The 27,215-nt window shown below is 44.0% G+C and overlaps 1 protein-coding gene across 4 annotated transcripts in view; it reads right to left on the minus strand.

Moving 5' to 3' along the window:
• Positions 1-1,140: 1,140 nt before the first annotated feature.
• Positions 1,141-27,215, minus strand: part of B4GALT4 (beta-1,4-galactosyltransferase 4) — a 29,397-nt gene continuing 3,322 nt past the window's right edge. For 2 of the 4 annotated variants that reach the window (XM_004761379.3, XM_004761380.3), the window contains exons 2-7: positions 19,207-19,607; positions 15,949-16,181; positions 12,988-13,175; positions 7,479-7,601; positions 5,465-5,569; positions 1,141-2,076 (exon numbers count right to left, since the gene is read on the minus strand). In XM_004761379.3, coding sequence (XP_004761436.1) covers positions 1,944-2,076; positions 5,465-5,569; positions 7,479-7,601; positions 12,988-13,175; positions 15,949-16,181; positions 19,207-19,459 — 1,035 coding nt within the window. In that variant the 5' untranslated portion in view covers positions 19,460-19,607 and the 3' untranslated portion in view covers positions 1,141-1,943. The remainder of the gene's footprint in view (positions 2,077-5,464; positions 5,570-7,478; positions 7,602-12,987; positions 13,176-15,948; positions 16,182-19,206; positions 19,608-27,215) is intronic. The other 2 variants (XR_006609099.1, XM_013060943.2) reach the window with 2 other exon arrangements.

Below are 27,215 nucleotides of genomic sequence, written 5' to 3' on the forward strand. Positions count from 1 at the left end.
CAAATTCCTTTCGCACAGTATATTCTCTTCCTTTACCCTGCCAACCATGACCAGGGACCCACAGCTCTGAACTGGGGATCCCCGGCATGGGCTGTTGGCAATCACAACAGTTCAGTTGGTATATGATTGTAATTAAGAGAATTTGGGGCAGAGTGCTCAAGATCTGGCAGAAAAGAGAGAAAACAGCATGGGGAAAAATGATGGAAAACCAACATTATTTCTTTGCTAATTGAAAAAAACAAAAACAGCTTTTACTTGTCCTTTCTGAGTTAAAGGTAAACCAGGCCAGCCCTAGGTAAACCTGTCCTGGTCTATAAAATGTATTTTCCTTTCCAATTCTCCTTCCCCACTTGGGAGGCGACCGCTGCCTTTCCTGGGAGCCCCATGCCCTTCCTCCCCTCCCTCGCCTTGTTCGGGAAGGACATTATTTACACTCATCGGCTGGCACTCATTCATGTTCAAGTTGAACAATTAAAGTGTCATATTGTAATGATGGATCGGGAGAGCCTGGGGCACAGAGCCACAGTGCTTGCTGAAGAACATCCACATCTACGTTATTTATGTGTCCGTTCACCCATGCAAACATAATATTAGTTCTGTATCCAAGTATCCACCTCTGAGTATTTCTGTATTCCAGTACCCACCTCCTATTACCTTCCTGAGATGATCCTCCCATGCCCCTGCCCCTCACCCCAGGAAGCTCAGCAGTACTGGCTGCTTTTCTCCCAAATCATTGCCATAGCCCCAGTCGGCGCCACGACCCCATCTTCCCCCCAAATCAAAGGCTTCCGAGCCCCGGCCTCCGCCCCTTCCTATCCTATACCCAACCAGGTGTGGCCTCTGGAGGCCAGCCCTGCTGCAGCTGGCATCGATGACCAGGAAAGGAGCAGGCAGAAGAGAATGAGGAGGATAAATGTATGATGTGGCCCAGGAAATGGGATGCAGATGCACCAGCCACAGGCCTGGACCCATTTATACAAAGGGACTGCACACAGGAAGAGCAGAAGAAAGGGGCAGAAAGATAAAGAAGAGAGTGAGTGGGATGGGGGGAGGGTGTCAGTCCAATTTGTGTGTTTCTAAACCACTGAGGATCAAGGATACTGAAACGAACATGTCTATGGGCCTCAAACAACAGAAAAAAAACAAGATGGGGCATCCACAGCTTTTTTTCAGATTTTACTACAGAGGTATTTTCGATCTATGACTAGTTAATAGGTGATTTGTAAACTGCTAATTCATATCCTGCATGTACAAAATCATTTTACAAAAATACTTTAGAAAGTAGTAAATAACGTATGTCCTGCTGGGCGATTCCAGGGAGGCATATGTGGGCAGGGGACGCTCGCCACAGACCAGCAGCAGCGGCGGCCACTCCTCTGACACTGGCCTCCCGCGCCATTCGTGCCCAAGTTCACAGCATCTTGATTCTTCGCCTTTCTCCTCTCTTCTGGGGCCTTCTTCTCACCTGGGACCCAACTCTTCTCAGAGGACCATGCAGGATAAATGAGTAAACAGATAGACTTCGTACCTTTCTACCTCAGATGAGAACAATTCCAGTTCTCTGGACCACTCAGCAATCCTATTTCCTGTGGGCTTTTCTGATCCCGTCACGGATCACTTCAAACTTAAATTTCTTTCAGTCCAAGTTTTCAAGTAGACTTCATGTTATCCCTCGAGCAATCTTTGCAGACTCAGCCCTTCACGTATGTGTATTACAGTCTTTAATAACCCCCAGGAGCAAACCAACCAAGAAAGCTGTCTTCTTACAACTGTTCTATAGTCCCTGTTACTTGGAACTCTGCTAAGAAAATACAAAAAGGAAAAATTCAGCTCAGTCATTAGCTGTGACCAGTTCTTAATGTGTGCTACTAGGGAAAGTCTCTAGTCCAAAATTATTGCAATAAAATATCCAGTTCTTCCAAACGTCACCAGAAGATCCAGGGTCATGCACCAGACCAGAAATCCACTGTGATGTTGGTATACAAAGGATTATAATCCACAGAGAGTAATTTGTAAATACAACTAGTCAACCCATCTATTCTCCAGACTCGTGATACCTGATGTAAGAGCTTCATCCTGAAGATAAAAAGAACAATGTAAATGGTAATGCAAGAATTTAACAGGTATTCCATTGCTTTTTGCCTTGCCCCCAAATTTGACAAAATCATCATTGTAAATTATTGCACCTACTGCGTTTCCTACTGCAAAAAGTTCATTTTCCCCATCTAAAGTAACGGACCCCAATGATAACTGTGTGGTCATGTGTCAGATCCCATGTGAAGACCCTAGGGACCATTGCACCCAGTCTACAGGACAGAGGACACACAGGTAACACTGATGAACGCGATACGTGCCAGCCACTGCTAAGAGGCCCTCTGCTAAGCTTCAGGGTATCTAGGAATCCTCCCATGTTGTTGTCTGTAGGCAGGAGGGTACACAGCTTTCCTAAGAGTCTCTAACAAAGTTAGAATATATGCAGAGGACGATGAAAGAAGCGGCACCTGACTTCATAAGGGAGTCTAGGGACGGGTGCACAGAAAGGACGTATGACCGAGGCTTAGAAGAGGAGAAAGGTGAGGGAAAGGACATGCAGGCAGGAACACCACCCTGTGCAAGACGCAGAGACATGCAAAGTAGCAGGCTGCATTTCATGGAGCAGCAGCAATTGCATGGCTGAAGCCCCCGGGTGCCGGGAGTGGAGCAGGAGGTCAACTGAATTGGTCTCCGGGAATTCTGGATGAAAAGCAATACATTCCGGTTACAGTATCAATGTGGTCGGAGATCAGAAACACAGTGTTGAACTCAATAGGGTCAGAGAAAACTAATACAGTGTGATTCCACATACATAACACTGGAAAACAAAAAATTAAACAATCTTTTGTAGAGGGATACACACCTATGGGAAAACAACAACAAAGAAACAGCAGAAGTAATTATCATTATCACAAGTATTTATCACAAAAATTCAGGAAAATATGACTTTTGGGGGTAAGAAGAGCAAAAGGGATTGGGGAGGTTACACGGGTAACAAACATGTATTGGGTTGGGGGGGGTGGTCAGGCCTGGGTGGCTCAGTGGGTTAAACTTCTGCCTTCGGTTCAGGTCATGATCTCAGGGTCCTGGGATTGAGTCCTCCATCAGGCTCCCTGCTCAGCAGAGAGCCTGCTTCTCTTTCTCCCTTTGCCTGATGCTCTGCCTACTTGTACTCTCTATCTCTCTGTCAAATAAATAAATAAATATATTTTTTAAAAATAAATAAATTGGATGGAGGACATTACGCTGCTCATTGCATCAAGAATCTTCACACTTTTCAAACAATTTTAAGTATTGTTTCAGATCTATTCCACAATAATTATTATTTTTTTAATTTAAAAGAATTTTAAATTAATTTAATTTAATTGATTTAAAAGAATTAATTTTTTTAATTTAAAAGGTTTGTCCACCCCTATGGACAAACACTAGAAAGACACATGGAAAAACGGAAGTTTTGTTAAAGTCACAGATTCTAAAAAAAGGGCTAAGAACCTTTTTAATGTTGTTTTAAAATATAAACTCTAACAAAGCGCTATGATATTTTAATACAGTTTTAAAATGTAGATTCCAACAAAAGGGCTAAAAGCACTTTGTAGTTTTAAAATTTAGAATTAAAAATCAGGGGTGCCTGGGTGGCTCAGTGGATTAAGCCTCTGCCTTCGGCCCAGGTCATGGTCTTGGGGTCCTGGGATCGAGCCCTGCATCAGGCTCTCTGCCGGGCAGGAAGTCTGCTTCTCCCTCTCTCTCTGCCTGCCTCTCTGCCTACTTGTGATCTCTTTCTCTCTCTCAAATAAATAAATAAAATTTAAAAATATATATATAAAAAAAGAATTAAAAATCAGAACAAAGAACTGTAGATTCTTCAACTATTGTCCCAAAAAGAAATGGCTTATCTGCCAGGATTCTTCTGTCAAAGGGCCAATTCCTGGAGCATGAGAAGTACAGGATAAGCCTAGAACAGCTCATCACACAGGAGCACAGGGAAGGGAGCTCTCAAAACTAGTGTATTTGTCAAAGGATTGAGGAGTCAGCTCAAAAAAGATTCCACTCGCCAAAGATGAGACAAACCAGGCATTGAAAATCATATTAACTACATCCTGAAGGATGCTGGGAAGAGCAACTCATCATTTTGAAAACTGAAAAATCAGTACTGATTCTTCCCCTTCATTCTGCCTTTTCTTTGAAAACCATACGCTGGTGTAGTCAAACAGGTGAAGAAGGGAAGTCCTTTTTTGCAGAAAAATCTATCTAATCAATGCAGAAGGCATGACAGAATATCAGAATTTTGCAATCCTAATTAAATAATAAGTTTATGCAATGAGCACCAATGGCTGCTAAGATCTTTGGGTGCCAATGGGGAACCTGGATAGGGCTGACAACACTTAAACCCAGAGATCAATGCTATATCACAAAGACCTGACCAGACATTCCGTCTTCCTGTGGTGATACAAGAGGAGCTAGCTACATGGCACCATTAGTGAAGTGTTCTTGGCCTGAAATAGTACTGAATTCCACTCAAGTCTCCAGGATCTAACTCGCAGTTTACAAGGGAATGTGGAAGTCAGAGGCACATATGACGTTTGACTGCTGGGATGCCATTCACAAGATCCACAAGGAAGCAAATTCCATCTGACAAATGACCTGGTCTGTTCAACAAATAAAATGCAAGGGCAAAAAAGTAGGGGAGAGGTAATCTACAGATTAAGAGATTTCAGAGAGATCATCCAAATGCACTATGTGGACCTTGTCTAGATCCTGATCTGAATGAACCAACCATTAAGGGGGAAAAATTTTATGAGGTAATCAGGGAAATCCAAACACTAACTGGATATTCAATGATCTTGAGGAAGTACTGTTAATCTTATTTTAGGTATGATAATGCTACAGTGGTTCTTTCTTTAAGACTTCTTACACTGAAGGATGTACACCAAAGTATTTACACATAAAATACTGTGATATTAGATTTGCTTTAAAAAATCTAGTGGGGGGGGCGCCTGGGTGGCTCAGTTGGTTGGGCGACTGCCTTCGGCTCAGGTCATGATCCCAGAGTCCCAGGATCGAGTCCCATGTCAGGCTCCCAGCTCCATGGGGAGTCTGCTTCTCCCTCTGACCTTCTCCCCTCTCATGCTCTCTCTCTCTCACTCTCTCTCTCAAATAAATAAATAAATAATCTTTTAAAAATAAATAAATAAATAAAAAATCTAGTGGGGGAGAAGAAGGTCAGAAAAGGAAGAGAGAACAAGGAAGAGAACCAGTATGTGGTCCGCGAAGGTTCAATATACCACTCCCGCCACTTTTGTGTCTGTTCAAAATAACCTTAGTAAAAAAGCTTTGAACAAAATACACGGACTCATCTGATCGAATTTAGCGAGTCCTTATCAACAAAAGACACTAACCAGGTGCCTGACAGGCATGTGATTGCAGGACTTACCGTCCTATATTCACCTCATTGCCTCTGTCTCTCGTGTGGAAGATCATGGTATATTTACCCACTTCAGGCATTGGCCGGATTATTTTCATTTTATGAAGCTCAACCCTAGAAGAATAGCAGAATTTTTTTTTTAAGTCTATCCTACTTATCTATCACCAGACACTTAACAAAAATCACTTATAAAATTTACACATAAGCACACACACACAGTCACACAGAGTTTGATCACTCTGATTAAAAAAAAAAAAAAAAAAAAAGACTTCTTACAATTTTGGGCCTCGGGCAGTAAAGTCCATAAAGAATCACATTTAACATTTACTACTGGGATACAAAGGGGATGTGCCAATTTATAGTTTGTCATTTTCCAAAACACCTGAGAAAGTACTCATTCTAGTTTTTTTTAAAACATCATAACAAATAGGAGAATCCAGTCTTTCTGGATGCCTAATTTACTTAGTGTTTCCTTTTTTAGCAAAGAAAGTAATGACCATTTAGGGTCCCAGGTTTATAAGCCAACAAACGCAGGTATAAATCTAAAATTTGTTTTTTCAATCTGGGTAAGTCAGTTCATGACTCCGGGTCTCAACTGCTTCTCTGGAAAACGGCAATGGTGTGATAAGGGTGTTGTGACAGACCCAAATCAAATAGTCTCCATGGAACACGCTTTGCAAACAGTAATGTGATACAGAAGTGCAAAGAAGGCTGGTGCCTGTTGTCTGGGTGAGTAAATTAATGTTTAGTAAATAAATCTTAGCCAACTTTCAGTTCAAATCATTGGTGTTTATTCATAACATTAGTCAAGAACCACTCTGGAGGTCAGGATATTTTCCCCAAATGAAAGCAAAACTGGGGTCTCCCCTCTACCTTGCAGCTGAGGAGGATCAAGAAGATAGTGAAATTACATGAAATGTGCAAAAGTCTATTACGCATCCCATCTGGACAGTGAAGTGGGTCTGGGGAACATGGTGGATACTTTCTGTCTCTAGTCCTTGCTACTACTCTTGCCCTGAAACCCATCAGGTGCCCTCTGTCTACTTCATAAGCCAAGGCCATCCAGGCTGCTGATGGGCTGGGCCATAAAGTCCTGCTGCCCATCCCGAAGGCTATTCCTACAAAGCCTTTCGTGAGGGAAACCCATTCTCTCCCGTCAGAAACATTCCAGAGGTTCTCAGGCTAGTCATGGAAACAAGACCAACATGGAACCATGGTTTCTTTATACTAAAGCTATGGAAAGTTTCTGGCAGTCACACATCTATTAATTCAGAACCCCAGCTAAGAAATTTCCTTTCTAAGAGGCAACAGTAGGAGAAAGGGGGGTCTCCTAATAGCCCTAAAGGCCTTTCATTAGAAGTCTGAAGATACTAGCCTCGGGCTCTTGTGTACTTAAGTTGGGAGCTAGGGATACCCATAACTATCTAATCACTACACCCGCGACAAGGGGGTGGGTAAGCTAAGAGAAGAGGCCAGACATGTTCCCTTGAGCCCCCCAGGGCAGAAAGTAGTCCAAGAAAATCTGAGGGTGAGGCCAGCAGCTTGTCCAGGTGCATGGGGCTGGCTCAGGGCTAAGCACGAAAGGACATCTTGGCCTGCGCCTGGGGGTGCCACTCCTCACAAGCTGTTTGGCACTCTCTGCTCTGGAAATGGAGAACTGTGCCAGGATTCCCTAGGGTCTGGGGGAAAGCATGGCTTACAACAGGCTCTCTGGCCATTTTCCTCAAATTACAGTTTGGCGGAATCTTGGACTCTGTCTCAGAAGTCCAGAAACCTCCATCAACGTTTCTGGCCCCTAAACACTCCCAGGAACCAAAAACAAACGACCCTCCATCATTTCTGAACTGCCAGTGGCAAACAGCAATTTGGGCCAGGCTGCCCTCCCCTACCCCCACTTTATGCCCGATTCTGCGGCCTCATGGCCTCCCGGACTGGCACCTATAGGAATTCTCTGTAAACGTAGGTTTCTAGAGCCACCAGTGATAGCAGAGCCCCGTGAAGGGGACCTGCCCATGTTGTTCACCTGAGTCTGAGGTCATCGTCTTCGCCTCCCCATCCCCAGTAGTTGTTAGAGAATCCATTCACCTTGAAAAATTGCTCTCTGCTGAGGGCAGTGACACCCCCAAAATATCCGCTGTAACGTAACCTGGAGCAGAAGAGAGGAGAAATAACGGTAACATTAGCACAAGGCCTTTTTGTTCTCCACACACTCTTCAGAAGTCTCTCGTGTCAGGGCTAGCATCCCAGGAACAGGCTAAAGACCACACATTTTCACCCATCCACGCCTTCTTGACCTCCACCCCCCAGCGTTCCTGGCCTTCCTGCCAGCCCTTCTTTCCTCTGCTCCCGTCTGCTCACTAAGCAAAGGGCTTCCCTCCTGTGACTGTGAATGTTTGTGTGCAGAGCTCTGCAGAGGTACCTGTAAACACGCACATCATCAGAGCTGAATGACAGATTTCATCTCATATGCCAAACCAGTAGGGAGTAATGGTGGTCAAGGGCACTGGGTCAGGAAGGATCCTGAGGCTGCCTCCAGGTTCAGCATGAATGAATGCCCTAATGAATATACTGGCTTTTCACTTTAACTTTTTTTGGCTGGGTCGGGTGGAGAGGAGACAGCTCCTACACACACTTTGTGTGCAAACTCCACTTCTGTGCATGCGAAATTCCATCTCCGAGTCCTGGAGAAGCCAACACACCTCAGCCATCTTGAGGTTTCTGGCTTGGGCTACAAGACTGAGGATACCGCTTTTCAACAGAAATAGAGTGTATGGAACAGTAAGAGGAAGACAGTAGATTATGTTTTGGGTAAGCTGAATTTGAATTTGAGAGACCCCTGGTGCTTTTGCTAGTGGGCAAAAGGATATAGGATCCAAGTCCAAAAGAGAAGAGTGGCTACAGATATGGCTTTGGAACTAAGATGTCCAGAGGTGGTGGGTGAAGCTATAGGAGCAAGAGAAATTGTCTAAAGACTACAAGTAGGTAAGAGGGGGAGAGGGCCAAGGGTAGAGTTGTGCAGAGACCAGTAAGAGAAAGGGGAGGGGAAGAGACCAGGAGTAACAGGGCAGAGCACCTCCCAGGCATACGGGTTTCTGACGGATGACTGGTGGACAAATGAGCAAACCTGAGCAAAAAGGCAACATGTGAATGTAACACTGTAACAATCCAGATGTTACAAGTGCCAAATGTAGGCACCAAATGTTAAGGTGCCAAATGTAGGCACCTTAGTAATGTGGCTGTTACCGAATAAAAAGATACAAACATATAGAGGATATCTAATTTGAATTAGCTTCAGTTCAAAGTGTGCCAGGACCAATTAAATATTTGTTTTCCCAGATAAGAAAAACCAAAAGGAAAGATCAATAAGCACAGAGACAGACACTTGCTATGGAACAGGTGTGAGTCTCAAAGTCTCATCTGTCGTTCGGCTGTTGGCTTCTGTGTTCTGAGTATAAATGGGGAGGGTCTGCTTAACCCACAATGGGAATAGATTTACTTGTAACCCCGCAACCTAAAATCCTAGAAAATGGTATCACAACTTAAAATAAGCAACAGGAATAAAGTGCTCAGAAGGCAGCTGTTACTGGCTAAGACATAGGCTGCTGTGACTTGTTGCCATGGCTGCCGGCCTCTGACTGGGAAGGTGTTCTTTTTTTTTTTTAAGATTTTATTTATTTATTTGAGGAGGGAGAGAGAGAGAGATAGCAAGAGAGAGCATGAGCAGGAAGGAGAGGGAGAAGCAGGCTCCCCACTGAGCAGGGAGCCCAATGCGGGGGATCATGACCTGAGCTGAAGGCCCACGTTCAGCGGACTGAGCCACCCTGGCGCCCCTGGGAAGGCATCCTCAACGCCCTGCAGACCAGCAGCTTCATCGGGACACTGAGGAACAGCACTGCCCAGACACAGTCTGCCAGGCACCCACGATGGGTCACCAGGAGCAAACAACCATTACTGACCTGACTGTGATTGATTAAGTAACCACCAGCCACTGTGTGCAAGACGGTAAGCTAGACACAGGAACAGCGGGGCCCTGCCCTGAAAGAGCTTCCAGTCTAACATAAGACACGAGGGTCATCAGGGTCCTGAGGAAGGTGATGCCATGCAGCGGCAGGTGGGCCAGTGAGGGTTCAACGGGCAGGAACATGGGGAAACTCCTACGGCCAGAACGCCACAAGGATGAGTGAAGCGAGGGACGAACGCGGGCTGTCTGGGAGCACCCAGAGAGCCGTTAGCCACAGTGGGAGGCAAACAGGGACACCAGCCTGAAAGAAGGGTGAGGAACTCTCAGTTTCTCAACTGTTTCCTAAATGGCAAATATCTATGTGTTTGTCAATCTCTGCTTTTGGTTTTTCTTCTTATCGGGAAAAGCATAACCACTTAACTGGCCCAGAAGTTGTATTTATTTTTAAAGGGCTATAAGGCCCAAAGGTGGGGAAAATATAGCCCTAAAATAACAGCAGCATCCTTGCACAAAGCAGTCAGGTACCAAAGCAATTCTTTGCAGTCAAATGTGTGGCAGGCTGGTTCAAGGCCTCATCAGTGATCCACAGTCAGTGAGATAAATAAGATTTACGTCTGGTCTCATCAGAGACCAGTAGGGGCAGGTTCCTGTAAGTTCTTTCCTCTGTGTGTGGGTGAAGTGAAAACTTTTCTTGCACTTCTCATCACACTCATGGGGTGGCCGTTGCCAAGATTAAATCACGTGTTTCAAGCTCTGTGACCCAGTGGTACATAGTGGCCAAGAGAGCAGACATTTAGCTGCCTGTAACCCCACCTGCCCTCCGGCCTGCAACCAGAGGGATTTTGCCCCAAATAGCAAGGTAAGGAGTAGGGGAGGGGGGTAAGGGCAACTCCTCCATTACTTGGGCCACACAGGATGAGGTGGTTTACACGATACATACGATAAAGTAGAAAAACAGAAATGACAAACACCCGGGACAGGAGAAGTTCAAACAGAATCTAAGATTAAAACAGGAAATATATTAGAACTCTGACCTACAAATAAGATTTTTTTTCAGCTTCTAAAAGGCGGCCATGGCTTTGGTTCAGAGCTTCCTACGTCCAGATCAAAAGAGAAGACACACTCAATCACCTGATTCATATTAAGAAAACCCTGCCAGTTATTCAAAGAACAGAAAGGCTTTCTGATATCTAGTTACAAAGGAAATGTCTGGCCAGTGACGGTAGCAAATCAAATACCAAGATTCATGCAGAGGCTGTTTTTAGAGTGAGCAACATCTGATGAAACTGCTGACTGTGGCAACTAAAGTTTTACTCAAAATTAACTTCCCGCAGGAGACCCAAGAACTCAGCTTCTTGTGGTCCAGCTGCATTTAAAAAAAAAAAAAAAAAAATCTAGAATCCCAATAAAAATCCTTTAAACAATCCTGTGTATCTGCACTCCAAAAATAAACAACAACAAAAACAATGCTGTGTGGTTGTAATTTCTTGACACAAATGTGTAGAAAGAACTGGGCCACAGGAAGTTATCTATGGAAGGTCCAAAGTACAGGTGTTCTGTGTTCTACACGGTGATGATCTTACTAATTTTTTGTAGACTGTTGACACGCTTCTGAAAGCACCAAGGTCCCCGATATAATAGGCTGCTTTCTTTCATGCACAAGTGGCTCAAGAAGACCAGAAAGCAAAATCTCCAGGTAAGAATCATGATAAAATTCCTCAAGGGAAAAACTCCTGCAATTCTCTTACAAGCATGGCATCTCCTCTCTCAGCTTCTCCCCTCTGCCTTGCTCCACCCAATACACTAAAGGCCAGCTGCACAGAGCTCCTCGCTCATTCTTCAGCTGGATCCAGGTATCAGAAGCCCCTCAGTCCCCTCCATTAGAAACTCAAATTCCTTAGCTGCCTGAACCAGGCCTGCCTAATCCAGCCCCTCCCTGCCCCCATCTTTGCCCCTCCTCCCTCTACCATCCCAGACATTCATGTTTGAGCACTCATAAATACCTGCATTTCCCCCAAAACCATGCCATGTGCTCTCTTTTCCAGGTCTTAGAACTCCGCTAGGAAGCTCCCATTGTCACACACAATGAAGGGGACACATTCCCTGGGGAAGAGCTTTTAAACCCTTCTGTAGGTGTTTCTTTAAAGACCTTGCGGTGCTCACCCACTGTAGCTTGTTCTAGGTATTTGTTTCTATCCCACAGTTCACACAGGGACTCGGTGTGAAGTCAGCACCTAAGGCAAAAATTACTTGCGATGTTACACTTAGAAATCTCTTAGAGTCCAAAGTGACCTACACAATTTGAGCAGCATGGAAACTCAGATTAAGTGTGTTATCAATGGATTTCGTGATTTCCATCTCTTGCTCCCTTTGCTCCCTTCCCGGAGTAGACAATGGTGCAATCTCCTGGGTTGTAATTGTGTAACTCTCTCCCTGCCTCCTCCTCTCTCCCCATCATGACCAACTGTTTACAGCTGGATAGGCAGAAGTGCAAAACTGATGCATCTCCATGGCAGCTGGTCCCCCACACCGGTGCGCCATAGCGAGCTCTCTGAGGGCAGGCACCAGCCTTATTCAAACTGGTCTCATGCCCCCCAGCACAGTAAGCACCACAGACATGAGCACACTGGAATGGCAGGGCCTGGGGCAAGCAGATGGGGAAACATGCACACACATAAGCAAACATACAGTTTCATTCATGGGGAATTTTTTTGGTCATCGTTTCTTCTTGGTTGTGCTTGAATAGGAACTGGTATGAAGTAAGATGAAAAACAGCTAAGCCTCTGCTGGAAGACAGTGGGCAGAAGTAAAGACAGGAATGATCGCAGCTGCAGTGTCCAGGAGGCTCAGTTGGTTAAGCGTCTGCCTTCAGCTCAGGTCATGATCCCAGGGTCCTGGGATCGAATCCCAATGGGCTGCTTGCTCATCGGAGAGCCTGCTTCTCTCTCTCTGGCCTGCTGCTCCCCCTGCTTGTGCTCACTATCTGTCAAATAAATAAATAAATCTTGCCCCAAAAAAGAAGAAAAACATGACCTAAGCAATTCTCACAATGGCTTTGAGAGTCAGAAACTTATCCTAGGAGTCCTGGCCCTTGAACAGACTACTCTGTGGCCATGCCCCGCCCCGTTCTCCCTCAGAACCCTGGGAAGATGCCACAGTCTGAAAAAGAAACGTCACAGTCTCACAACAGAGGCCTAAAAGTTGACGTAAGGGGCACACTCTTGTCGCCTCCTGGGAGGGCAAGTCAGGGACAGCCACACAAGTACCTTGAGTGCCACTTAGCGTGGACTTGCTGGCAGAAGTTCCACAATGGGAGTGCTGTGGGTGAGGCTGGCTGTCATTTGCAATGCTTGGATAGCTTTCCCTCTCCTGTTCTTTCCCTGCTGTCTTTCATCCTCTGCCAAGACCCTTGTGATTCCTGTTCTGAACTTAAGTGATGGGTCATGGGTCATTTTTCCTATTCTTCGTTTTCCTGCAACAGTCCGGACGCGATGTCCCACACAACCCTGATGACAACAGAGCGAGCTTCTTGGCCCGAGTAAGCCATGGGCAGCGCCACCTTCCTGCTTACCTGTACCCTGTGCTGTTCCTGCCGACCACCAGATGCTTGGGCTGCTCCTCACATTTATAGAGGTTCAAGTCGTTCTCGGGCACCAGGTCCACATCGTGGAATATAAAGCAGTCCCAATTTTCATCCTTGAGAGCTTCTAGATAGCCCACATTCAAGAGTTTGGCTCGATTAAACTTTTTACTTCCAGCCTACAGATGCAGAAATTAAAACTTGGAAAGCGGAAGAGATTAAGGTTTCACACTGTGCCCCTCTCCAGCTCTGAGGCAGGAGCTGGAATTATTTTTCCCAAGTAAAGATCTGATGCAGTAACAATAAAGACCATTTGTTTCTTTTTTTTATTTTTTTTCATTTTGTCATATATGCTTATATCCCCAAAGTGACAAACATGCCTTAAAGTGGAGAATTGTTGTTGAATGGGTACGTAGTTTCAGTTTTGCAATGTGAGAAATGTTTAGAGTGGTTACATGATAATGTGAATATACTTCACACGACTCAACTAATATATTGAAAAATAGTTAAGATGCACTTTTAGTGACTGTGAACCGGGGTGAGATCCTGACAGGGCTGAAGACATAGGATCTCACCATTCTCCCAGCCCACTGACCTTGCTCTGAAGCCCCTCACTAAAATCATCTGATCAGGGGGGAAAAAAAAGTTAAGATACTAAATTTTATGTATATTTCATAATTTTAAAAAAGGTCATGTTTTAAACTACAAATAAAAATAACTCAAAAAAAATTTTTAAACATTCATTTATTTATTCCACATAAAAGTATAAACCTTTTTTATATATAAGTCATGCCAATTAGTATCACTGCTTTACTAACTTCCAGCTGATCCCAATCTTACCGTACCCGTACGTAACAAATTTACACTAACAAGAGAAGTTGCTTACCAGAAAAGACCAAGAAATCCAGACCTATAAACAGAGGTTATCGCTAGTATTTCTAAGCTACTTAGAAGTTTCCTGGAATCACTGTAAGAGAAGCCTGTTTTAATCCTTAATTGCAGAAGATTATCCTCAGGGCACCTGGGTGGCTCAGTCAGTTGTGTCAGTCCATTGATTTTGGCCCCGGTCATGATGTCAAGATCCTGGGATCAAGCCCCACGTGGAGCCCTGCCCTGAGCCTGCTTGACCCTCTCCCTTTACTTCCCACCCCCCAGCTTGCTCTCCCTCTCTCTCTCTCTCTTTCTCAAATAAATAAATAAAATCTTAAAAAAAAAAAAAAAAGGCAATCCTCATAGTGACCTCATAAAAGGGATTCATCACTGGGTAAGAAGAGAATACAATTCAAACAGCAATATGAACAAAGCTATAGCATGAAGAAGATTTTACAGGATTAATTTTCTTTTCTTTTTTTTTAAAGATTTTTTTATTTATTTGACAGGCAGAGATCACAGTAGGCAGAGAGGAGGAAGCAGGTTCCCCAGTGAGCAGAGGGCCCCATGCAGGGCTCAATCCCAGGACCCTGAGATCATGACCTGAGCCGAAGGCAGAGGCTTTAACCCACTGAGCCACCCAGGCGCCCCTACAGGATTAATTTTCTCATGGCTGTGTGGATCATAACCCTTAAGAATAAATTCCACTTTAATAAACGGTTTATCATAAAGAAAATCCAGGCATTTCTCAAAAGTGACTAAAGTATTTTCCTGAAAAGAGTAACACCAAGCAGACATATTTTTCTAGTCACAAATATACTGTACATTGGGGGTTGCTGTCCTGAGTAGGACCTGAGAATGAACAACAGCGTTAAAAAGAAAAATAATTATGGGGCGCTTGGGTGGCTCAGTCAGTTAAATGTCCAATTATTGGCTTCAGCTCAGGTCATGATCTCAGGGTCCTGAGACTGAGTTGGACTTCAGGCTCCGTGTTCAGCAAGGGGTCTGCTGGAGATTCTCTCTTCCTCCTCCCCCTCTCTACCTACCTCCCATGAGTGAGCTTGCTCTCCTCTCTCAAAAAACAAACAAATAAATAAATAAAATCTTTTTAAAAAATTATAATCCACTAATAGTAAAATTTTGTTTCAAATCCTAAAAAAATGGTCATATTATATATGCACATTGATTTCAAGAGCCCCCATTTACTTTAAAGTATATATTGCAAAATTATATCCTCTGACTTTGGTCAAAGGTTTCCTAAAACAAATACAACCAGCTATGAAATATTAAATATGTAGTGAATGATTTTGCTTACACTTTTGGCATTTATGAGGTTTTAAAGGGAATTATTTGAATGGTGTGGGACAATCTGGGAAAGCTAGAAATGGGCATTTAAGTTGATGCCTCTTATTTCAATAAACATTAATACCAAATACAGGCATCTTCATTGGCCTCTCTACTTAGAGCTAAATTCTTCAAAAGCAGCCTAGCTTATCACTTACTGTGCTGCTACTGAATCATGCTTCTGGAAGCCAAATAAGGGAGTCAAGAAAGTGAAAACTAAACATATCTGTTATATATAATGAGAGTTATAGGCAGAAAGATGGAGACAGTTATAGAACCCCATGGCTATTAACACAGTAACCTGTGAGATCCTCTGCCTAGATTCCCACTGATTAGCCATGCTCAATAATGAAAACTAATTCCAATATCTCATCGTGTAGTATATAGCAAAGACAGGAGGAAATATAAGGCAAACTCCAGGGAAAATCTTCGGGCAGTCATTGGCCAACATAGAAGGGCTCACACACAAAAACAAAATGAGACAAAACAAAACTAAACAAAACAGACCTCCTCCAGAGGTTCATTTAAGAAGCAGTAAAATGTCCCAGCATCTAGTCTGATTATTCCACACTCGGAGACAAGAATTTCCCTTACACCTTTCATGGATAAGTGAGGTAGGAGACCTGTTCTTTGATGAGTTTGTCGCTCCTTTTACCCAAGAGGCACAAATGGCCAAGTCCCTCAGTCTCACCCCAGAGAGAGAAGGATGTGGGGGGGAGAGCTGACCAGACCACTCACCTGGTGGATGACATAGACACCATAGTCCAGCTGCTGTCTCTGCAGGAAGGGGTGAAGATGTTCGAGCAGGTACATCAGGTGTTTCTCTCTGTTCCGGTGAGGAATGAGGATGGCAACCCGCTGTAAGGCCTTACATTCCTCAGGGTGATGCCGGCCTCTGTGCACTTGGGGATTTTTTGCCGCCACTTCCTCCAGAGTGAGGTCTGGTTTGAAAACGAGCTTGTTTGGGCCCTCTGCAGTAGAAACACAACACAGGAAATAACCGTGGCTATCTCATCAAGGGCTGATAGAGGTAACATGAGCACTTACATAATGCACTTAGAACACTATCTGGCCACACCGTGAGGACCAGAGGAGTGCTGGCTTTTATTATTATTACTTTAAAGGCTCGTTCGGTCATGAACTATAACCAGAGTCATGTGACCCAGGTTCCCAGCTGCAAAAGGAAGTAAATGACACATAAGAGCATTCTCTTGCAGCTGGGTAACCGACTCTGGGTCTGTGACTCATGTGTGAGGGGGAGATAGCATTCTGTCCCCACGGCTCTGGTAAAGAGCAGAGGTCAGGGCTAGACTATGTAACTTCAAATTGCTCAAATCCTTGTTTCCTTCTCAAAATTCCAAAGGAGGGTAAAGTCCCTTACACATCAGGAGCACTCCATGGGATCAAGCTCATGGGCAAGGCCATTCTCCCACTCTGTCCCTGAGCTCCAGGAAGCTATCCTAGCTCACTGAAGGTAAAACCACGAAAGCAAACAGCAACCAGCCTCACGCCTCACCCAACAGCAGCATGTAGACACAACACCCTAACTCTCCCTGGGCCATGGTAACAGATGCCCCCAATACCGCATTTGCCCACTGAGTCTGGACACAACCTGAGTGGATGAAAGTGCATGGTAACCAACCTCGTGCAAGGCTTTACAGATTAGGCCAAAGCCACCAGCCCTCATCCTCAATCTGAATTAAGAGCAAATACTGACTGGTGAGAGAGGAGACAGAACTCCGGTCAGAGAACTCAGCCTGGCATTTTTGAAACTCCATATACACCACTCAGGCTCTAACATCTCAGGCTCTAGATGCTGGCATGTTGTGCACTCCTCTCTGGAGCAAGGCAGTCACTGGCCCTCCCAATGTGTGAGCCCCCATGCCTTGTTCCGTGGGACCACCCCTGCCTGGCCATGACTGCTTAGACGAGGCGCCAGGGTCCCTGAAGCAGTTCAAAGGCTCAGCCCAGCAGCACCAAGGGCAAATAACTGCTTCCAGCTGCCTAGAGAGACTAACTGTCCCGTAAGGAAGAGCCTTTCCTGAAGGTGTGAGGCGCAGAGCTGGCAGGCAGCGATGCCTGAAAAGCCACCAGTAGGAAAATGAGTTGCATGGGGACGCCTGGATGGCTCAGTCAGTTAAGCTGATGCTTTCGGCTCAGGTCATGATCCCAGGGTCTTGGGATTGAGTCCCGGGGCTCCTTGCTCGTCAGGAAGACTGCTTCTCTCTCTGCCTCTGCTCCTCCCCCTGCTTGTGTGAGTGGGCTCTCTTTCTGACAAATAAATAAATAAAATCTTAAAAAAAAAGAAAAAAGAAAAGAAAATGAGTGGCGTGAAAGGCAAGCTACCAGAGCTGCTGGGAGGGGATGCTGTTGAGAAGGCTTCCTAGGTGGCCTGTGAACAAACCCACCATCTGAGTCAACCGAAACCTCCATTCTTGACCCCTGAAAGAGCCCCCTGCAACAGGTCTGATACCAACTTAGTCCCCTTGCTCACTTTCTCCCTGTCTTAACTTTGTAGGTGCCCTAACCTCCTACGGGGCCGGCTTCTGCTCTATCAGCCTCCCCGCCCTGCGCATAGCATCTTCTCAAATTCTGTCCCTTCTCGGTCCATCGTAATTCATCACTACTTCTGTCACCCTCTCAATCCAGGTACTTCCTCCGTACTGGGTCACTGCCCATCTCTTTTTAGGAATACTTTTATTGTTTAAATATGTTGTGAGAATTTTGAACAAGGGAGATAACACAGTCAGATCTGCCTTTTAACAACCCATTCTCCCATCTAAACTTGTATCACTTATGAGCAAAATAATCTCCCTCACAGCACGATCAGGACCCCATGATCAGAAATAATATTTGTTTTTTCCAAGACTGAGTTAAAGGGAAGCAGTATGACAACAGGAACATGGTACAAGACTGGGATTCAATTAGGAAAGAAGGTCTACAGGTGTTTCTGCAACTAAGAGCAAGAAGCCACCCCACGGAGGGCTGCTTTAGTGTATGGACTTCTCTGAGAGAGAAGTCATCTAAATTGGATTTTTGATGATCAAAGAGAAATCCACCAGGCAATCATAGATTGAGAAAAGGCATTCTGGAAAGAGGAAACAATTTAAGGCTCGGAGGAGTATCTGGAGAACTACAAGCACTTTGACAGTCTGGAGAATCAAGAGGCCTCATAGAATCTCTGTGGGTTATTTCTAATATCTCTGTGGAGTTTTCCCTCTCTAATCAACGTGTTCAATAACACCAACTTGCTGTTAATTTAAATATAAAGGCAAGACACCAAGGGGAATCAGAACGTTATTAAAGAAAGAAAGAAACACTAAAGACAACCATGAAAAACCCACTCGGTCCTTCCCTTGACTCTATACTTTTGGCCAAGGGAATGTTCACAGATGTGACAGGAGTGGATTTCTCCACCTGTGCTCTGTGGATGCCAGGAGAAGGAGAGACCCAAGCTAGCTCACTGGAAAATAGCTCTATTTTCCCAGGAGGAGAACGTGAGACCCATGGAGCAGAGCCACCAGCCTAGATCAACGGACCCCCAGTTCATCTGGCAGACTTGTAAACTAAATACAGTCCACTCACATGTGGGTCTGAGGCTCCAGCAGCTTGGTAGTAAAACTGGGCATATTCATATAATGGAAGATGGCGTGCACACAGCACTATGGATACACCTCACATACACAACACTGAACAACAGAAGCCAGACACAGGAGAGACCACAGTGCATGTTTCTGATGATGTAAAGTTTAAAAAACAGGAAAATGCCTGGTGTTGGAATCTTGAAGTAAGGGTCATGACTGAAAGAAGCATGAGAATTTCCAGGGTTTTAGAGGATTCCATTTCTTAATTTATACACCTATCATACACATAGGTTCATTTTGCATAACTTCACCAAGCTGCACACTGCTGATTTTTGTGTATTTCTGTAGAAACGTTACTTTAACTAAAAAGTCTACACAGCACTTGTAAAAAAGAAAACACGCAAAGCCTTACTGAGGTACGGAGACACAGAAGGGCAGTCATCCAAGTCTGCTTTTTCCACAGAGTTTTCTTTAGTCAGAGTTTCTTCCTTCCCCCAAACCAGGACCTTGTTGAAATTAGCCATGAAGTCCTTTGCTTTAGGAATGTCTTGAATAGCCCCCACAAAGTAGTTACTGGTGGCCCAACCCACCACTGTCAGGCACAGGAGAAAAAGCAACAGTAACCGGACTTTGTAGGAGAGGTGGAAAGTCAGCAGGTAGCCCATGTCTGTTATACTGTGAGCAGTATGTATCTCTCTCGGCTTCACTGCAGGCAGGAAGCTTCAAGCTCTATTTTTCCAAGCCGATGGCAAATTTGGCAACAACCAGGGACAGGACGCCCGCTTTTGCTCAGTAGTTCTGTTCCAGCAGCCTCTGAAAGGCAATCACAAAGACATGTTGTTTCACATGGAAATCCTATCCTCAATGATACACACCAGCACAGACTGAAAACCTATCCCCCAGTGGGTCTTGACTAACAATAATGGGAACACTCCAACGGGGGCTCGGAGGTCAGAAAATCAGAGATTTCAGGGCTAGAGGGTTCCGACCATCTATATACCCCAGGAATCCTCTCCAGGTTACCACCCAGGCTGTCTGTCTCCCAAGAAGAAAGGCGTTTCCAGATGTTACACAGGAGATGAAGGTAAAGAAGAGACCCCAAATGCCTCCTCAGCTCTGAGGGGGGCACAGCCCAAAATATTGCCCCCCCATTTTTTCTTTAATGGCCCCTTCCTAGCACAACTTTAAGATAAGGTTGACAGGGATGTCTGAGTGGCTCAGTCAGTTAAGCCTCTACCTTCGATTCGGCCCAGGTCATAATCCCAGGGTACTGGGATCGAGCCCCAAATCGGGCTTACACTCTCAGCAGGGAACCAGATTCTCCCTCTCCCTCCACCATTTCCCTTGACTGTGCTCTCTCTCTCTCTCTGACAAATAAACAAAATCTTAAAAAAAGAAAAAGGAAGAAAAGGTTAATAACATGTAAAATCTTTTATTTTGACCCAAAGAGAAAATAAGGAAAAAGACAAAAGCTCTTCTCTGTGACAGCTAGAAAATCTTGTTCCTCAACAACAGGCAATAAAAACCAAAGCTGCTTCAGCTATAAATGTTATATTCACAACGAGGCACTGGCACAGGGCACATCCCAACAGGTTGCGGGCGAGGGCAAGAAACATAAGAGGATGTTGACATAGGGGCTCGGTAATCCGTATGACTAACAGGCAGACTACAGTGCAGCGTTTATGATAAGGGGTTTGAATTTAGACAGAAACGACAGCTCCATCACATATCAGCCATGACACCTCAAGCCTGTCACTTAACTGAGCCTTAGTCTCCTCACCTGTAAAATGGGGATAAAAATAGTACCTCCCCGGAGAGGTTATGGTGAGACTGAAAGACCTCATGTATAAACATGCAGTGTCAGCCCCCCTCTGATGCAGTGAGCACCAACTAAGTGGTCACAACATCACTGCTGTTGTTGGCATATTACGTCCATTAAGTGATTCGAGACCAAGGCTGGCCAACAGGTGGACACACCAGGTGGCTACCACAAGCATCATGCTATTGTACTATTCTGTCAGCTGACGAACTGCCATTCTGATTTCATACTGTGCAAGCGTGTGGTGAGATCGTATGAATTCACCTCTGCGAGGCAGCTATGTACTTAATTATTGACATAAATCCAGTTTCAGAGGCCACAAAGGAGAGGGCCCACCCTGGGCCACAGTGAAGGCACAAAGATGATGAAGGATACTTGGCAAGCACCCCCCCGTGGGGACAGCCAGCAATTCCCCCCACATCCTCCCTTCATTGCCAAAATCACCTCTCTTCTCAAATTCTAAGCGTGTTATCACAAGGGTGCAGAAAATGCTAAAGAAAGCCAGGGCAGTGACCGTCTTCATAGCCAAACATATCCTTAGTTAAACGGATAGAAGGGAGACCAAAATATTTTCTGTGCCAAGCAATGACATGAAAACAGGTATGATTAAATCTTAAATAATAAAAAGGAAAACAGAAATAAACGCTGTATGTGTATATGACTACCACTAAAATTACAGAAATAAAATATATAAAAATATAGCCCAAAGCTAACAATAATTGCATTAGGAGTATGGGATTAGCCAACAGTAATTTTCTTTTATTTTTGGAATTTTTGTACAGTGTACTTCAGTCTTTTCATAATTAAAACAGTTTTTATTTTATTTATTTATTTATTTTTAAAGATTTTATTTATTTATTTGACAGAGAGAGATCACAAGTAGGCAGAGAGAGAGGAGGAAGCAGGCTCCCTGCTGAGCAGAGAGCCCGATGCGGGACTCGATCCCAGGACCCTGAGATCATGACCTGAGCCGAAGGCAGCGGCTTAACCCACTGAGCCACCCAGGCGCCCTAAAACAGTTTTTAAACTGGTTTTTTGTTGAGTTTTGTTTTAAGATTTTATTTATTTGAGAGGGAGAGAATGAGAGAGAGAGAGAACACACAGAGCAGAAGCCAGGGTGGTGGTAGCAGAGGACAAAGCAAACTCCCCCATTGAACAGGGAGACCAACATGGGGCTGGATCCCAGGACCCCGTGATCATGACCTGAGGCCAAGGCAGACACTTTATCCACTGAGCCACCCAGGTGCCAGTGTTTGCTTTTTCAAATTAGACATAAGGATGTGGTAATTCACTGTGCAAAACAAAAACAAAACAAGCTTTGCACCTCTCAAGATAGTCCCCTACTTACTGAATGGTTGTATTCCAAAAATTTAGCTCTAGGTTAGTTCAAAGGATACCTAGAAAGCATATCTCACCAGATTCAATGTTATAAAGGGAGGTCAGGTACCTGGGTCAAGCCACATAAGAGAAGATTTGACTCAGGAAGCAATTAAACAGTATGGCCCGTGTTTAGGGTCTTGCGAAAGTATCACAAGAAATTGATGCTGAAGGCAGTAATAACGGCTAGTAAGAAGAGTGATTTATTGGTGCATTTACTCTGTGGCATGCACTGGGGTTAAATCGCTTGTATTAATTTACCTAATTCTCATTCTCAACCTTGCGAGGTAAGAATCATTAATCTCTTCATTTTACAGAGGAGAAAAACGAAGGTTTAGAGAGATTAAGGAACTTACCCTCCACCACACAACTAGTAAGTGGTGGAGCTGGGGTCTGAGTCTGCGAGGCAGGGCCCAAAGCTTTCTACGATTACCTTCACATGGGCATTCCAATCTCTCTCCTCACCTAGGTCCTGGCTGCACCCAACGCTAACCCTTGAAATATGCAGAGTTCCCTCTGGCTTCCTTCCGTCTCTCCTGTAACCCCCTGTCCCTTTCCTTGGCACCATGTTCATGAGCTTCCTGCATCTGTTCTTTTCCCTCCAGGAAGTCTGCAGGTTCCTGGGGCCAATCAGACAACCTCTTGGGCACTTAACTGCAGGGGGCTTAACTGCTGGAATCAGCAATAGTGTTTTTCTTCTTTATTTAAATTCCAGTTAGTTAACACACAGTGTAATATTAGTTTCAGGTTTACAATACAGTGATTCAACACTTCATCTCATTCTTGGAAAATTTAGACTGAGAACATTGTTTTTCTAAGAGCTGCTTAGAGAGGAACAGTCCCCTGGCTGAAGAGACTTCCGACCACAGAGGTTATACAGTGTTAAAAGTAGAAAGGACCAGAAGTCCAGCACCCTGTCCTGTTATAGTAGGAGGAAGAATGGCTTAGAGAGATTTAACCTCCACCCAACCAGGAGCAAGCTGGGAAAAATCGTAGACAAATATTGCTAAACTGCAGCCCATGGAATTTGGCCAAAGAAAAGAAATGTATTATAAAAGCAAGGGGTCATTCTTAAGGATTACTTATTAGAGCTTCACTGGTAACGTGGCTTCTTGAGTGGATCTAGTTAAAAATAATCACTTCCCCCTTTTTCTAAGTCTTAGTGCCATTCTCAAAACCGACTGTCCAGGGAGCCAGCATGAAGGAAGCTGATGTGTGAGGTCTCCTTGGTTCCTGGGAGTAAAAATGTGAGGTGTGAACGGTCTGTGACATCCATCCAACAGTCTTTCAAGACAGAGCTCGAACCCAGCCTGCTTATGGGCCAAGTGACTGAAGGCAATCCCTCTCACCATGTTTATCAAGCTGTCAAACATAAATACACACACACATCTTAAAACGTTGCCATAAGAGGGGCACCCGGGTGGCTCAGTCAGCTAAGCATCTGCCTTCTGCTCAAGTCATGATCCCGGGGTCCTGGGATCGAGCCCCACATCGGGCTCACTCAGTGGGGAACCTGCTTCTCCCTCCCTCTGCCTGCCACTCCCCCTGCTTCTGTGCTCTCTGTCGAATAAATAAATAAAATCTTAAAAAAAAATGTTGCCGTTAAAAATTTAATGAGAGAATACACCCAAACACACCTGGTACATTCCCAGGAACATAGTAATCATTCAGCTGTTTACCAATGTGATTCATGCGCAAACTTTACCAGACTGCTAACCATGATAATGTTACATTAACATTAACATGGAATTACATGTTGACACACAGCTAATTTTTATTTTCCATTTCTCTGTTATTTCCTATTTCTCTTTTAATGGGTTTCTATTACCTTTACAATTGAAAAAATAATGATTTTCAAAAGAAAGTTCTTTTGGGGGCACCTGGGTGGCTCAGTGGGCTAGGCATCTGCCTTCGGCTCCGGTCATGATCCCAGGGTCCTGGGATCCAGCCCCGCATCAGGCTCCCTGCTCAGTGGGAAGCCTGTTTCTCCCTCTCCCACTCCCCCTGCTGTGTTCCCTCTCTCACTGTGTCTCTCTCTATCAAATAAATAACTAAAATATTAAAAAAAAAAAAAAAGAAAGAAAAAGAAAGAAAGTTCTTTTGAAGGCCGGTAACTCTTGGCTAATGTTTGGGAAAATGTCACTAGATGAGACTTATTTATAGTAACATATAAGTAATTGAGAGATCCTGAACCTCCCCTTGGAAAGAGTTTTCTTTTTCCGTGAAAAAGGTGATAGGAAAATGCTGACTGTAGACAGTAAATTCAGGTAATGTGAAAGAAGTTATTTTAGGGCAAGAAGTATTTCCTAGAAGTCAGCCCTATAGTTCAAAATGATGTTTTCACACGTTTTCTTTTTCCTACTCCCAATGCAACCAGTCTTTTCTGGGCATCTGCTATTAACAGGCATAGTACTAGGCACCGAGGGGATAAAAAAGGGAGTTAAGGTAGCGTCCTTACACACAGAGTTTATTTCAATCCTTTCTTAGACTTTGAGGACTGTTTGTTTTAAAATATGCCAGCCCCATCCCCTGAAAATGGAGGAATAGATGAAATTAGATTGGCAAAATACTGAGATGTATTGAAACTAGGTAATAGGTACCTAAGGGTTCATTTTCCTTTTCTCTCTACTTTCGTGTATGCTTGAAATTTCCCCTAATAATGAAACAAATACATCTAGCAAAGAAGATAAGCCATTAACAAAAGATAAATCAGCATGAGCAATAAATATCATTTTTGGAGAATCTCCACACATACACATTTTTGTATCATGCGGGAGGGAGGGAGGATACCAGGTGTCACTTCATAAATATTTACTACTACACATTTATGCACCAGGAAGAAAGGGTGTGGTCTTCATTTAGCAGCTAAGAGTGCCAACTGAGCCTTCCAAACCCATGTGGTTTCCAAATCCATCTGCAAGCACAAGGCCTCTCAGAGTGGGCATAATGCAGCCCCAGGCAAGTGATCCTACTGCTTTGGGCCTCTGGAGCATCAACGGGGAAAGGCTGATATTTTGCTATTCCTCTTACTCCTGTGGAGTTCCTGAGAGCTGTGTTTGCACACACATTGTCCTACCTTCTTTGGGCCTGTGGTATTCATCTCTTCTACCTGGCTTCTGAGTGATCACTGCCCAGACCCCAATGGTTCCCTGGGTGGGGGTAAGGGGGGGAATGTAAGGATAAAGCCACTTAAAAGTACAAATCATTTAAACTCAAAGACTAAGCTCTGAATGATCAAAACTGGAAGCATTTGAGCAAGAAAATAATGATGGCATTGTATTTTAACCCACAGAAAAAAAATGAATATCCTTGAGTCCATACTGATACAAATGATCAAATAAATAAAAGGGAGGAAAAGGGCAGTTCTTCCAGGAACCTCTCAACTAATAAGGAAGCAGGAAATGGAAAAATAATCACCACTAGGCAAACACTACTGTAAGAACTGTTGCAGACAAGATCCGTCAATGGGTATTAACATGAGTAGTTGAAAATCTGAGGATAAACAGGATAAACAGAATTTGTGTAGTCTCAAAGTATGTCGCCCAAGATAATTACTAGTCTCCCAGGGAAAGACAGAAACACAGATTTCACCCTCACTATTACCAATGATATGACCTATCAACCTCACAAATCAATGATCTTTTAAATTCCCCAAAATAACTAATCAGCACCCTTCAAAATGGTCAAAGTAATGAAAGACAAGGAAAAACTGAGGAACTGTCTCAGATGGAAGAGACTAAGGAGAAATAACTAAATGCAATGTAGGATTCTGGAGAGAATATCAGTAAAACAACAAAAAAACTATTAGCAGGTAAGTTAATGAAATTCAAACAATATCTGGAGTTTAGTTAATAGTATTGATAATTGAACCATGGTTATGTAATGGTCTAATATTAAGGGAAGTTGAGGGTTTCTCTGTACCATGTTTGAAACTTTTCTCTAAGTCTAAACTTAATTAAAAGTCAAAATTTTAAAAGTCAGACTGACTATAACCCAAGTCAACATAGGACAGTAAAATTAACTTCATTCTCAAAGAGAATCACTGTTTTTTTGTATTCCTAGACCTCAAACTGACCTGACACATAGCAGTGCTGAATTTGGTAAATAACTACTGACTATCTAGAATATACTAGTTGAAATACAAAAGGTCTCACCATCACTCCAGGCAACTTCTAAAAAGTGATGAGACTGGGTGGGGGGTGGGATGTCAGAAAAAATAAACATTAAGAAAGAAGAAAAAACTGGGGAGCCTGGATGGCTCAGTCAGTTAGGTGGCTGCCTTCGGCTCAGGTCATGATCCCAGGGTCCTGAAATCCAGTCCCACATGTTGGGCTCCTTGCTCAGCAAGAAGCCTGCTTCTCCCTCTCCCTCTGCGTGACTCTCCCCTGCTTGTGTGCTCTCTCTTTCTGTTAAATAAATAAATAAAATCTTTTTAAAAATTTTTAAAGGGAAAAAATTAAATGGGTCTAAAATTCCATTATGGGAACATTTAAAAACTGAAAAAAGCTCACCCCCACGGTAGCTCCTTGTATTTACTAATACCATCGCTTTTCTAAAGGTAAAGAGCTTTCTCTCTAATAAATGGTACTTTCTCTTGGTCATGTCCACCACTTTCTGCTGAATATTCAAAAGCAGTGCTTCTCCCTCCTAATTCTGAAAGGAATCAGTGGGCACACTGGACCAGAGCCCCCAACTGCAGGCAAGAGCTGCCTGATGATCCCACATTATCCATTTTAGAGCAGCAAGAGTTGCCCCCAAATGGTCAAGAAACACGAAGTAAATGTAAATTTGTAGCAAAAGACTAAAGTTGTCTTATATAGCATATGTTACACAGCATAACAGAATCCAAAAGAATTTCTGATGGGGAAGTTTAATGGAGATTCAAGGTATACTTGGGAGTCAAGTTCAGGTACCGCAGAGAGCCTGGGGGGGAGGGGTGGGTCAGAGTTCCCTTTCTGCAGTCATTAGGGGCACGCCAATGAGAAGGCTTGACAAGGCCTAAGGAAATGGGAAAAACAAGGCTCTGAAGTCACAAAGAGCTGAGTTCAAATTTTGTTACCAGATGCATGAATGGCTTGGGCAAGTGAACAAAATTTCTGAGTCCGCTTTGCCATTTATTTAATTTTTTTAAAAGATTTTATTTATTTACTTGACAGAGAAAGAGCACAAGCAGGGAGAGCAGAAGGCAGAGGAAGGAGGAGAAGCAGGCTCCCCGCTGAGCAAGG

The sequence above is a fragment of the Mustela putorius genome, unplaced genomic scaffold (assembly GCF_011764305.1).
Source record: "Mustela putorius furo isolate JIRA1106 unplaced genomic scaffold, ASM1176430v1.1 tig00003834_pilon_pilon_pilon, whole genome shotgun sequence".
Taxonomy (NCBI): Eukaryota; Metazoa; Chordata; class Mammalia; order Carnivora; family Mustelidae; genus Mustela; species Mustela putorius.